Here is a 14,222-nt window from a genome sequence, read left to right as displayed (position 1 = left end):
GCTTCCCTGGTGGCGCAGTGGTTGAGAATCTGCCTGCTAATGCAGGGGACATGGGTTCGAGCCCAGGTCTGGGAGGATCCCACATGCCGTGGAGCAACTAGGCCCGTGAGCCACAACTACTGACCCTGCGCGTCTGGAGCCTGTGCTCTGCAACGAGAGGCCGCGATAGTGAAAGGCCCACGCACCACGATGAAGAGTGGCCCCCGTTTGCCACAACTAGAGAAAGCCCTCACACAGAAACGAAGACCCAACACAGCGAAAATAAATTAATTAATTAACAAACTCCTACCCCCAACATCTTCAAAAAAAAAAAACACACATTAAGTCCCTGGAATTTATTAAAAAGAACTCTATCCGCGTTTGGTTTTGGTGCTTCCGCAGCAGGTGTGGAAAGGTCCGCCCACGGCTTCCTAGCCTGCGGTCCCCACGACGCCCCTGTCACTCCATGTTGGGGACGAGGGCAAAACCAGGGCTGCCTTTGGTAAAATACCACACACAGCACCGCGGCTGAGGGCACGACGTCCCTTTAAATCGTGTTCTCTTCTTCCTCCTAGATAATATCATCAAGAGGATATTTAATATTCTGAAGTTCACCTGGGTCCTGTTTCTGGCGACCGTGGACAGTTTCACAACGTGGTTGAACTCCATCTCCAGGGAGCACATCGACATCTCCACCGTCCTGAGGATCGAGAGGTGCATGCTGACCAGAGAGATTAAAAAGGTAGCACTACTGGCATGGTTCTGAAAGTCAGTATACGGAGCCCCAAGTAAGATCAGACGAAACCCGTTCTCTCTAGACAGCTTTACATAACCCCTTTGCTTTCTTGTATATTTAAGTCTGTTCCACGCTCAGAATGAAAATAATCAGACGCCACACACACACTCACACAGTCCCGGGATCTCGGCCAGTGGGTCCTTTCTGTCCCCTCCCATCACCACCATTCGCAGCTGCACAGGCTCTGTCGTGTCTCATACAGGGGCATGTTGTATAGTCTGGCAAGTTTGATGTGAAACTTCTCATAGGGAAAATTAGGATCTATGCAGAGCCACAAAATACAGCCACAGATGGTTTACAGATTACATTTGAAAAGAATAGTTCATTGCTGGAAAAGTTACTCTGACTTAGCAAAATTATCTACCTATAAGAAGGGGTTTCTTTTTCAATATTTTAATTTTAGTTTTAGAGATGTAAGTGACATATAACATATTAATTTCAGGTTTACAACATAATAATTTGGTATTTGTATATATTGTGAAATGATCACCACAGAAAGTCTAGTTAGCATCCATCACCACACCTTGTTATCAATTTTTTTCTTGTGATGAGGACTTTGAAGATCTGTTCTCTTAGTAACTTTCCAATATGCAATACAGTATTGTTAACTATAGTCCCCATGCTGTTCACTGCATCCCCAGGATTGATTTATTTTATAACAGAAAGTTTGTACATTTGACCGTCTTCATCCATAAATGAGAACGGGTTTCTGTGCAGCATGACCCAGTCACATCGGGCACCATTAATTCAATGAGTTAATGTCGATCCCCAGCTTGACTAGCTTGGCTTTTCATCCTATTCAAGGTGTGCATGATGGTGGAGGGTTGTCCGTATTGAGCAGTGCCGGGCAGCTGCACAGGCCAGTGCTTCGTGAGGACCGTGACAATGTCTCCTTCTCTGCAGGGCAACGTCCCAACCCGGGAGAGCATCCACATGTACTATCAGAACCACATCATGAACCTTTCCAGAGAGTCGGGACTGGACACCATCGATGACCGTCCTGGCGCCACCGCAGGTATACAGACAGCCCATAGGATGGACAGCTTAGATTCCCACGACAGCATCTCCAGGTACGTCACGTGCTCCACGATGGTGTTGCTTTTGACAAAGGTAACAGAGGTGAGAAATGATGGGTGAGGTGCAGATTAATCAGAATCATGCAGGGTGCCCAGCCATTCCGGGCTGTCTCTGTGGCCACAGCCAAGCAGAGCATTGCCTGTCCCTGGACCGGGCAGATAGAAGCAGGAATCAATAATAATTATTAGCAGGAGCTGTATGATTCACAGCCACAGGACTGGGATTTCCAAGCTGGAGTCAAGTCAGATGGACGAGCCTTCCACATCACAAAATGACGAATTGTATCAAGAGCTGCCTCTTTAATGCCTTTAAAATGCTGCTCCAGAAAGAATCTTCTGTTCTAGAATCTTCTACTATCTATTGCCATCCTTGATCTTTTTCCTTTCAGAAACGTTACTTTATGGTTCGTAATTTTAGAAATTTGAGAAGTGGTTCTGTCTGCCCCCATCTTCCGCATTGTGTGGTCACAGCCCAACTTCACACAGGCACCTGCGCTGACCCTTCACCTGGGGCTGCACTAAACACTGTGCATGGGTGTCTTCACTTTATCCTTAAAAGACCCTTCGAGATGTACTGTTATCATCCCCATTTGACAGAGACATGAGCCTCTTCTGAAATTTCATGAGGCTATAGACTATTTCCCAAAGGGGGAAACCACACATCATTACAAATTTTCTATGTAGAACTTCAGGGGTTTCACGGGCCTCCGGAATATTATATGTGAGCCTGGCTTAAGAATAGTGGTTCCAGAACCGAACTCTGAACCAAATGAATCAAAGCGAAAATTAGGAAGTGAACTGAAAGTCAGTTGTTCATAAAATAAACATGCATGATTCATTATTCCTGAAAGTTACTTATCAGTAACTTTCAGCTGTGTAACCACTGAGACTATGGTCAATGAAGAAAGTAGCTAAGTACTGTAAATCACAACTTTAGGAGGTTGAAGAAGAAAAAGAAAATAAAGACTGGCCAAAATAAAATCAAGTAACTGCCTTTAAATCTGGTCCAAGATGACAAACAAAGCTGAACCCATAGTCAAAAACTGTGAGGCAGGAGATTTTTAAATCCATCGATTGCTTTTTAACAGAGACTGTCGAGTATCCCAAACATTTTTAAATGGTCAATCCGTCAATACACTTACTAGTAGAAAGCTAATACCTTCAAAATTACTTTTTAATGTTCTTTTACTCTTTATTTGTAACCTAAAGAAAAGGGAGACACAGTAGGTTCATTATGTCATTAGTAACTGAGTGAACATATCTGCCCTTTCCTTAAAGGCTGAGCAGAGCTTCCAGTTTCTTTGTTGAGGAAACTTGCAAATCATGTGTCTGCATTAGAGTCCACAGGAAGCCTTGCCGATTGCTGGGGAGGCAGTGACCTTCTCTGGGAGGGACTCCCAGCATGGAAGCTTGCTCTCCGACACCTGTGCCCTGCGGCAGGGTAGCGTCAACCCCGGCGGGGACATGGGGACACACACGCTCCATGGGGCCTGGCCCCTTTCCGAGGACCCAGCCTGCGTGGAGCCTTCCCACTCACCCCATCTCACCCACTTTTCCCTCTGGCAGACAGTAGAGGGGGTCAGGGTGGGAACCTGACAAAGGAGTTTGTATTCCCTTTGACTTACTGGAATCGTCCCGATTTCCTTCAAATCCAGTTGGAAAAGAGCGCTTTTTAAAAAAAATGGTTGTTTTATGAAATCGGATATCCTCTACCTTCCCAGAAAATAAATTAGTTTAAGTTCCTTCAGGAAACGGTGACATTCTAAGGAACATTCCTAGATAGGACCAGAGTGGTTAGCATTTGAAGTGTGTGCTGTGTGCCCCTGGGGCATCTCGATGAAGACATCGTCCGATTAGATTTGTCATCTGTTATTGTGAAGCTTCTCCTCTTCCCTTTCCCTTTTAAAACTGTCCTGGCTTGGATGACAAATTGGTCCACTGCAAATAACCCAATAGTCTGGGGTTGTGTGGGGTCCGAAAGTGGGCTGATGTGACAGTACAACTCACCTAAGAATTAACAAAGTTAATAGGACTTTGGAGTCAGAGCAATGATACCCGTGCAGAAAATCGAGCAGGTGAGGGCGCACAGCATCTTTCTGCTGCAAACTCCCAAAAGGCCATGGGCTCCACCTCTGAAAATAGGAAATGACACAGAAGCTCACAGATCCAGTTCCATCATCTCATAAATGATGAAACCGACCCCGAAGAGGGGAAGCGCTTTATCTAAAACCCAGCAGGCAGCCAGTGTCGGTCGGCGTGGAGACCCAGGCCCAGGCCCACTGTGCTCGTCCACTGCGTTCCTAGTTCATCTCCCCATCATCTCCTCTTTTTGTCCAGGGCGGGCTGACATCTAAAGGAGTCAATGTCATTTTTTTAAAATCCTTATTAGAGACTGTTTGGTTGTCTGCGTGTTCCCCCCTCTCATCGCCCAGCCCCCGTGTTGGCCACATGGCTGTAACGTGCAGTCAGGGTGCCCCCTCCAGAGCACTTGGGGCTTGGTGGGGGAGCTGTAACTCCAGGAACCTGAAACCCTTTGATGGTTCCAAGAGAACCTCGAATTCCCTACTCCCACAGGGGACCCCAGAGGTAGCTCCACTGTCCTGAGTGGTTTCCGTTTCTGCCCCATGGTCACTGACTGTGGGCGTCTGACTGCAGCCGGCACACAGCAGGTCCCCTAGTGCAGCCACATGTGACATTTATTCAGGAAATCAGCCGTCCAGTATCACAAGGGTCAGCCGGGTCACTCGTACTCAAGCTGAAGATTAGTGCCCCAGGAGCCTCTGTGTCAGGCACTTTGGGGGGTGTGTCCCTCTCTGGGGTTAAACTCTGCATATGAACTGCAGTCACACCTCTGTCTGAGCTCTGTTGGCTGCATCTCCAGTACTGTGATCACCCAGTAGCAGCTCAGCCCTAACTCTGCCGCCCTTCCTCCCTGATTGTCAGGTGACAGGAGCTGAGGATTTCAGCCAATGGGCTCCCGCCCTCATGACATCCGCCAACACCTAAAACGTGATCTGAAGAAAACCATTCATTAGGCTCAATGAACAGTTAACAGACAAAATGGCCCTGCCACTGCTGGATTTCCTTTGTTGTTGCCTTTTACCATTTTGTTTCATTTTTTTGATGTTGGTTTATATCCAGTTGCATATCAAACCAGCATCTCTTCTCCAAGCCATCTAGTTTGGTTCAACTGAATATTACTCAGAAAATGGGATGGAAAATTCAGTTTGTTGTGGTCAGTCCTGAGCTTCCCTCTTTCCCTTTGGAGACTGTGTTTAAAAAAAAAATGACATTTTTATATAAAACTTACATGAGCAGATATTTCTGTGTAACCAGTTCGGCTACAAAATGCTCTCAATGAACTCAGAATTGGGTGGGGGGCTGTGAATAAAACATGTTTCCTTTCATCAAAAAAAAACTCAGTTGTAAAACTATGAATTCTGCTCTGTGAGAGAAAGGTCGGGACTTGTCTTTATTCTAGTTCCCTGTCCCACCCAGAGAGTGACATTTCCTCAAGTATCAGCTGTTATATTCTTTTCAGCCCAGTACTGCTGTGTTTTATCTTCCCTTTTCTGTCCCGGAGGCCCCGCTGCGATGGTCGCTGTCCGTGGTGCTGGAGTGGCGCGTGGTTTGCTGCATGGCGGTGTCTGGGTCGCTGACCGTGTGTGACTCATGTTCCAGTGCTGTTTTAACACTGTGTCTCTGTGACTGTTTGCGCTGCTAGCTGCTACACGGAAGCAACCATGCTGTTCTCAAGGCAGTCCACCCTTGATGATTTAGATGGACCAGAAACTGTTCCTAAAACAAGTGAGCGCGCTCGGCCCGGGCTCCGTAAAATGCTCAGCATGGATGTGTCCTCTTCGTCAGCTGAGAGCGCCAGCTTAGCCTCCAGGTGCTCACACGTGCATGCGTTGTCCGTAACCGTCTCACCTCCCCCCTGGGTCATTGCACAAAGGAGTTCTTGTGACCTGTGTGTTTTTGTTAATTTTTATTTTAAGAATGTGCATGACTAACCAAAGCATAACCACTGCCCTTCCTGGGATACAACTGGTCGTTCCCAGGACAGCATTCTATTAAACTAACTGCTCTTTGGTTTTTGTCTGTTAGGAGTTTCTTAAAAATCCTACTATAAACATTGTCCTTCATTTTGTAAGTATTTCACACTTTTTATTTCCAAAGGAACAAGCATGTTGTTTCCTCCTTGGTTGAGGGCTCAGGTAGGTGGTCCTCACAGGGAGAAATGGGTCAGGAAGGGCAGGAAACTTTTTCTCACGATTTCATCCAAAGATCCATGAAGTAGGGGGAAAAAAATCCCCAAATCCCATATGTAGTCACATTTGGTTGATACAGGATGAATCTGTCCACGTTTTATATGCGTAATTAACATAAAAGTCAGGATATATTTTACCACTGGTTTTTTAAAAAGAATATTATTGTGCAGTAGAATAGATCACCTTTGTAGACCTTAACTTGTTTGGTTTGGAAACGATTACTTTGGGCTTAAGTTTTCTCATTAAATCCTATGATAAAACAATAATCATTTAGAAATGAAATTACTTGCGTAAAAGCCAAAAGCTTTTTTGAATTGCCTTTGAAAAGTCAGCAGGAGCACAGAAGCATGAGCGGCACTGTGCTTATCCCGACACCAAACAACCTACCCAGATAACCCAATCCAAAACTAATGTCAGCGTTGGCAAATCGGGGGGGTGTTAAGTCCTTGTTGCCGGCAGCTCTGTATCTCAGTTCAGAGCTGCAGGAGGCTGGCGCCTGGTGTTTCTGGGAATGCCATGGCCATTTGAGATGTCTTCTGGCTGGCACACGCTATGCCATTCCACTCTGTTGATTCCTGAATGTACCAGGATTTGCTGAATCCCTTTGGGGCCAGACCTCATTTAAAACCACAGAGAGCGTGCCTGTGGTCGTTTACGGTCCCACTGGAAGTTAGACCTGGCGTGGGGCTGGCTCCAGTGGTCTGAAAACTCAAGGGGGTGATCAGTCAGTTTCACGGCCATGTCTAATCAAGGTGAGTCTTAGCCAAAGGCTGGCTGACTTGGTGTTCCGACAGCCTTCTAACTGATGTGCACGCTTAGAACCAAAGCCCTGGGGACGCTGAAGACCCCTGAGTTAGGATCAAGAGCTCATACAAATGTGGTTCTCAGTCTCAGGGCTCAGCCAGTCGCATTCATTCATTCACTCATATGTGTGCTCCAGCGTCCGTGACAAGGAGAATGCGTACAGCCTGCGCACTTGAGCATCCCAGTGTTTATGTCCCCAGCTGCACACACGTGCCCTTCAGATAGCAGCACCTTCTCAGAGTCTAACAGATTATTGCTCTACACCCGGCAGGCTCTGCATCTCTAGATAACTTTGCCCCCTCCCCTTCAGGGCTGGGTGTGTCGAGGTAGACAGTATAGAAAGCACGCTTTGAATTTCACGGCTCTCTGCTGTATTTCATTTCCAGCTTTTCCCGCACGGACCTGGCAGGGAAAGTTAGAAGGACAGGAGGGATGCAAAAGAGAAGAAAAGGAAGCAAAAGTAGAGTGAAGATAATGGCAGAGGAGCTCATGAAAAAGGAAGCTGGAAGGGGAGCTGGTAGCGGAAAGTCGTTGGGAGGAGAGAGAGCAGGAGGGCAGCCCGAGCTGGGGACTCAGCCCTGGGGAGAGACCCTCAGGGCAGAGAGTGGTGGGTGGGGCTTCCACGTGCCAGGCGGTGGGGAGCCAGGGATGGGGAGGTGGTGAGCATTCAGTCAGATGTAAGAGGCACCAGTGAGAAAAGGCAAAGGATGGAAACACAGGGAGAAGCAAGCATGCAGGAAGTGTGCCGTGTGTTATAAAGCATGCCATTGTGTTGCCAACGGTCCATCATTCCTGTCCTCCCCTTATGGATCTGGGTTCCACTGAGAGTAGAGTGTATCTTGGCTAAGACCTGCGGACCCAGCCAGCTGAGGCTTCTCGTTTCCGTGAGCACCTTTCTTTAAAATCCATACACTGGGAGGTGAGCTGTGCTCACTGTGTCTTGATTGGAAATAAACACCAGGCCCCTTGGCTGGGAAGCTTGATGGGATTGAAAACCTCTGCTCAGGAGGCTTTAGCGCCCTGGGAGCCGCAGCCCAGCCCAGCATCTCTGCGGACCAGACAGATTATCCAGATGGAGCAAAGCCAATGGAACACGGGGGAGCGAGGGGGCGTTTCTCCCCACGTGCCTGGATGCGTGGCTGTGGGTGCCCTCGGGAGGGCGGGGAGTGGGATGCTGAGACCAGGCGGTGCCCGTCCCTGTGTCCCGACAGTGAGCCCACGCAGTGCACGATGCTGTACTCGCGCCAGGGGACCACAGAGACCATAGAGGAGGTGGAGGCCGAACAGGATGAGGAGGTGCCTGAGGACACCCAGTCCCCGCAGGACCCCATGCAGGACGGTGAAGTGGAGGCCCCGCCGTCCTACAGCAAGGCCGTCAGCTTGGAGCGCCTGTCTTTTGACTCCCGGGACGACTCGGGGGGCCAGACCCACATGGCGGTCAGCCCCGACGACAGCCGCTCAGACCGCCTGGAGGCCAGCATCCTGCCACCCCTGACCCATGAGCTGACGGCCAGCGAGCTACTGCTGAACAAGTAAGAGCCTCGGCCACAGCGAAGGCCACAGCCGGGAGTGTCCCTTAGTGCCCGCTGGGCTGCTGGGCGCAGAGACCCACGTGCAAAACGTCCACTCGGACGTTTAGAGGCAACGTGCTGCTTTCAGTACTTCCTGCACCGCAAGTAGGAGCCAACTTGGTGCTTCTACCACTGAATCGTACAACCAGCAAAGCGTCTGTAACAGACATGAGTGCTCACGTCTCTCATTTATTGATTGATTGATTGATTGATTGATTGATTGCTGCATTGGGTCTTCATTGCTCCATGTGGGCTTCCTCTAGCTGCGGCGAGTGGGGGCCACTCTTCTTGGCGGTGCACGGGCTTCTCATTGTGGTGGCTTCTCTTGTTGCAGAGCACAGGCTCTAGGTGTGTGGGCTTCAGTAGTTGTGGCTCACGAGCTTAGTTGCTCCGCGGCATGTGGGATCCTCCCGGACCAGGGCTCGGACCCGTGTCCCCTGCATTGGCAGGCGGATTCTTAACCACTGCGCCACCAGGGAAGCGTCTCACGTCTCTTTCTGTAGCACAATATGAGGTTGACGCCACAAGACACCTGGGGACCCGGGAAGCAGGGAGGGACACCAGGGTCACACCAAGAGGAAATCAGTCATCTGGGGGAATTAAGCCCCACGTAGCGTCACGCTGCTTATTCTAACAGGATGTTCCATGACGATGAGCTGGAAGAGTCGGAGAAGTTCTACGTGGGGCAGCCCCGCTTCCTGCTGCTGTTCTACGCCATGTACAACACGCTGGTGGCCCGCTCGGAGATGGTGTGCTACTTCGTCATCATCCTCAACCACATGGTCTCTGCCTCCGTGATCACACTCGTGCTGCCCATCCTGATCTTCCTCTGGGCCATGCTGTCCGTCCCCCGGCCCAGCAGACGCTTCTGGATGATGGCCGTCGTCTACACAGAGGTAGGCCTCGGGCGGAACTGGCCTGCCCGTCACGGGGCGTCACTCTGGGTGGGCCTGCCCGGCTCCAGACAATTTCACAGAAACAGTCAGTGAAGCTGATCATCTTAGGTGGACACATGATTATAACCAACAGTTGCCTGGTGCCGGTAATTATATTTATCTTTGCACACTTCACACCTCACACCGCATAGGGGCTAATATCATTCCATCTAACAGATAAGGAAGTAGCCTCAGTGAGATTAAATAATTGCCCCGAAGTTACCCAACTAGCGAGTGGTGGGGGAGGCCTTTGAGGTCTGGTGTCTGCCCTGTGGTTTCAGCCACCAGGACGGTAAGTGAGAGGCAGACACAAGCACGGCCCAGGGGCCGGTGCACAGTCAGTGATGGACATTGGGTCAGACAGTACAGTGAGCACCTTGAACAGTTTGACGCAGCATGCGTTTCTCCCATTTTTAAACCTAAAGGCAATTTCCACACATCAAAACACAGAGTCACATACCCACCTCCTTAAAAGTCTGAATAACAGAAAAGGAGAATTGCCACCCTGTTTTCATCAGCCGTGAGGGGACAAGAGGCACTCTGCCCAAATATATGAACCTGCCTTTCTGCCCTGCCCTGTTGTGTACGTAGCAGTTCACAAATTCCCATGGCAACCGTAAAACTGGGAGTAGAAGGGAGGCTCTTACGGACATTGCTCCTCGGGCCGTCACGGTTCTTTGTCATCTTAGATTTGTGAAGAAGCCCCATTTTCTTACCTGGCTCAGAAGGAAAGTTTTCACTAACAGTGGAGCTGTAATTGCTTCTTCAAGGATAGTACTCATCATGGGGTAGAGTTAGAGTCTAGAAATTTGATAGGTTTACAAGTAATTCAACAGCAAAATTCAAACAAAGTTATGTATTAAATCATCTCCAAAGTATTCATTTTAAAGTATTGCTATCGTGCATCTTATTTCCATAATAAAAATAAAAGGTGTGAAGCCAAATACGTACCCATGACTTTAATTAGTCTGTCTAAATAATGGCTCTTAAATATTCCTTCCATTGCATAACTTGGTGATCGGGGCATAAGTGACTCCCTGTTTGGGGCCTGGAGATTCTCCCCAGCGCCTCTGCAGGAGGAGCTTCTTACCTGACTTGAGGTAAGGGCAGGTTCTAGGAATGTGGAGAAGGGAGAAAGAGCCGCTGGTGCACAGCTTTCGTCTTGAAATGAGATCTTCCCGATTCAAAGTGGGGCTCTCCATTTTCTCTGTCACACTGAGGCGTTGTTGATGTTAATTCCCTCCACAACCCAGACTTTGGGCCACAGCTGGGGGCTATGCTGGGCAAGAGGAAACAACAGAAAGTTTTTAAAAAATGGTCGTTCCTGTTTCTCAGTGGTTGCAGGTTCCTGTAGTGAACTGATGAGTGTAAACGGAGAATTGCCTACAGTTGAAAACCACACGGCATGGGTGGGCACTGGTGCAGAGCGCGGCAGGCGTGTGGCCTCTTGTAGCCGGGGTGGGGGGACTCGTCAGCACAAGGGGGTACGTGGGAAGGAGAGAAGTTCGGCAAAGGACGAAAGCAAAGTGAGTCCAGTCCTTGCGAAGAAACGAAGGCGTAAGACAGCCCAGCGAGCGCAGGACGGACGGGCCGTGATGGGGCTGCAAGGAGGCTGGAGGGGCGGGCAGCAGAGGCGCCCGGGGATGCCTGTCCACGGGGTGTGAGCTCAGCACTCGGTCCCTTGGGTTGAAGGAGTTGAATGGGACATGACTCCGTCCAGTGTGTGTTTTAGCAAGTTTTTATAAAGTGGAGGCTTGGAAAACAGCCGGGGTGAGAAATATCACGGTCCGGACCAATGTCACCGCAGGGGGGCTGAGAGGAGGGGGCAGAGGAGCAGGTTCAGGAAGGGACACTGGGTGGGGTGCAAGGGGGGTGTGGCCGGACTCTGGCTTCTGTGTGGGTACGCAGTGCTGGGTGCAAGCACCAGGGTAAGGGACGCAGGGCTGCTCTTCACAGAGGCTCGACTTTGGGAAGAAGTGTGAGAGGAGGAGGGCTGAAGGGGGACTCTAGGTCAATGGGGGACTTGTAAAACTATTTTTATTGATGGATTACGTGTAATGAATTAACCCCTGATGACGCAGACGTTGGACGATGTTTCAGTGTCCATCTCTGCAAACATCTCCACGTTTGCACCGTGAGCTAGTTACCAGCACAATTGGCAAGATTCTGTTTCATTCACTTTTATTTCTTGAGCACTTCCAATGAGCAATAAAATGGTGAGAAGAGAGAGATGAGAATAAAGTAATATCGTGTACAGCGAGCCTGTGTGGTTTGCTCCTAAAGATTACAAATTAAAGCAATACCCTAAAGTATAAAGATAAAGATCTTCCTGTTCTTGTTGGTTCTAATTACAGTAGTTAATAGCTGAATACTTGCGTAAATATCTAATTGAATCAGTAGAAATTAGCCAATTCCTCAACAGTAGCAGAAGTCATTTAAGCCGAGTCAGAAGTAACATAAATGGCCCTGATGTATCCGTAGTCACAGGCCCTGGAGGTGGGCTTCCCTGGTGGCGCAGTGGTTGAGAGTCCGCCTGCCGATGCAGGGGACACAGGTTCGTGCCCCGGTCCGGGAAGATCCCACATACCGCGGAGCCGCTGGGCCCGTGAGCCATGGCCGCTGAGCCTGTGCTCTGCAACGGGAGAGGCCACAGCAGTGAGAGGCCCACGTACCGCAAAAAAAAAGGCCCTGGAGGTGAGATTCTGCGCTTGTCCTAAAGTCAGGGTCTGAGAATGAGAATTTGTTATTCCACATGGTGTGTGCATTCCCAGCAACAATACTGAGACTTTTTCCCCTTAATTTTTTTGTGTCACTGTTTCTCCTATAGAACTATTCTTAAAAGGACTCGTTTTTTAAAAATTTCTATCATCTGTGTGCAGGTGGCAATTGTGGTCAAGTATTTCTTCCAGTTTGGGTTCTTTCCCTGGAACAAGAATGTGGAATTGAACAAAGACAAGCCTTACCACCCACCCAATATCATCGGGGTGGAGAAGAAGGAGGGCTACGTTCTCTACGACCTCATCCAGCTGCTGGCCCTCTTCTTCCACCGGTCCATCCTGAAGGTACTGCCCGTTCACAGCCCCTGAAAGATTCCCGAGAACCCGAGCATTGCGATCGCATGGGGCCGAGGGTCCATGGGGTGGGGTCTGTGTGTGTGCTCTTTTTTTCCTTGTTAACAGACAGTTGTGTTCATTTCATTCATTTTCTCCAACACTGTGTGCTCAATAATGGAGTTCGTAATAAATCAAGGGGAAATTTTCCCGTTTCTACCCTGGGTTGAACACAGCCTAATTAACCCAACACCCGAACGGTGAGCAGTTCTTACCTCCTGATCCACGGCAGATCATCAGGGAGCCGCAGTTTGGGGTCTCCTCTCCATCCTGACCTCGGCCCACCCCCTTCTAGTAGCATTGCTTTTCTTGTAGTTTCTTGTCGCGAAACCACTGGCTTTAGTGAGAGACCGTCTACGTGATGGGCCCGGGAAGCCCAGGGCTGTGCTCCCTGAGAGCACAGGCTGAGAAAGCCATTCCCTCGTTGCTCTGGGAAGACCTGTCTACAGAGTGACCTTCTCGGGATCAGTAACTCCTGTCATCCCGCTGAGCATCTGTGGGGTTTTTTCTTCTCACACACTGTGAATTATAAGCTAAACTTGTAATATACCACTCAACTCTAAAAATTAGATATTGATGTGCCTGTGGTCACAGTCTTACTTTCCTTCTCTTATTTTAACCTTGTCTCGTATAACGTATTTTAAATTCATTTTATCAAGTAGTATCTTTATTCGTTCCTTTTGAGAACAAGCTTGGCCTCAGTTAATGCATACACACACGTACATGCACACATACATGTAACAGTTTGTTCAACTTCTGTCCTATTCAGTGGGCTGTTTCAAACAGGCTTTCATTGGTGTACCATGACCAAGACCTTTACTCTGCCTTTTGTCACCTTGCAAACTGCAAGTCCCTAACCCTTCACTTGGCGGGGGTGGCTTACCTGAGTCACTGGGGTGTGGTGAGTTTGCAAAGGTATTTATCCACAGGCACCCATTAGCCAAAATAAAATTTGCTTAATTTTTCCAGTTCTTCTGATGAATACGGTAATTACCTGAATGTAGCCAATTTACTAATTCTTGACGAACATATTAATAGATGTTTAACCTTATCTTTTTTGTTCTAGAAATTAAAGTTTTAAATTTCAGCATTTAGTATAATTTTGGCCGTTTCCAGTTTCTCTTGCAAATTCTGAATCCTTTTGCGTGTCATTTTAAGAAAATTATAAAACTTTAGATACTTTTATTACTTTTTCATCAACATTCAGATGGTTTAACAGCTATGATTTTATATTTAAAGCACACAGTAAATGAAATTTTGGTGTTTCGTATTGGTACACTTACTCTGATTTCTTCTTTGAAAATGTCTTATATACAGTGAATATATTTGAGGTACCGTAATGCTGAAATTTTGGCTAATGGTATGAAAAATGCTTTTTGTAATGATAAATCCTTTCATAAAAAGACAAAACTATCCTACAGCTTTTGAAAAAATCATTTTTTTCAACCTTTTAACAATGCTGCTTTGAAATCCAAACAATTAAAAACTATGTGCAAATTTCAAAAGTGGTTAAAATTATGCTATTTCTATGAATCACTATAATTTGATAAACAATTGGAAGAATTAACAAACCTAAATAAATATGCTACTGAGAAAGCAGTGAAAGAATCCAAATATGTTAATAAAATGTTAACAAAAGACAAAGCCACTTTCAAAATGATTTGAAAGAAATCAGTATAA

General features: G+C 47.9%; 1 protein-coding gene across 1 annotated transcript in view; it reads left to right on the top strand.

The window, feature by feature from the left end:
• Window positions 1-14,222, top strand: part of PIEZO2 (piezo type mechanosensitive ion channel component 2) — a 71,577-nt gene that overhangs the window by 34,878 nt on the left and 22,477 nt on the right. Inside the window, exons 17-21 of the mRNA XM_079943037.1 lie at window positions 555-721; window positions 1,679-1,845; window positions 8,138-8,458; window positions 9,135-9,393; window positions 12,312-12,494. Of these exons, the coding sequence (XP_079799163.1) occupies window positions 555-721; window positions 1,679-1,845; window positions 8,138-8,458; window positions 9,135-9,393; window positions 12,312-12,494 (1,097 nt within the window). The remainder of the gene's footprint in view (window positions 1-554; window positions 722-1,678; window positions 1,846-8,137; window positions 8,459-9,134; window positions 9,394-12,311; window positions 12,495-14,222) is intronic.

Source organism: Stenella coeruleoalba, assembly GCF_951394435.1.
Source record: "Stenella coeruleoalba genome assembly, chromosome: 14".
In the NCBI taxonomy this organism is placed as follows: Eukaryota; Metazoa; Chordata; class Mammalia; order Artiodactyla; family Delphinidae; genus Stenella; species Stenella coeruleoalba.
This window is presented reverse-complemented; position numbering and strand designations above follow the sequence as displayed.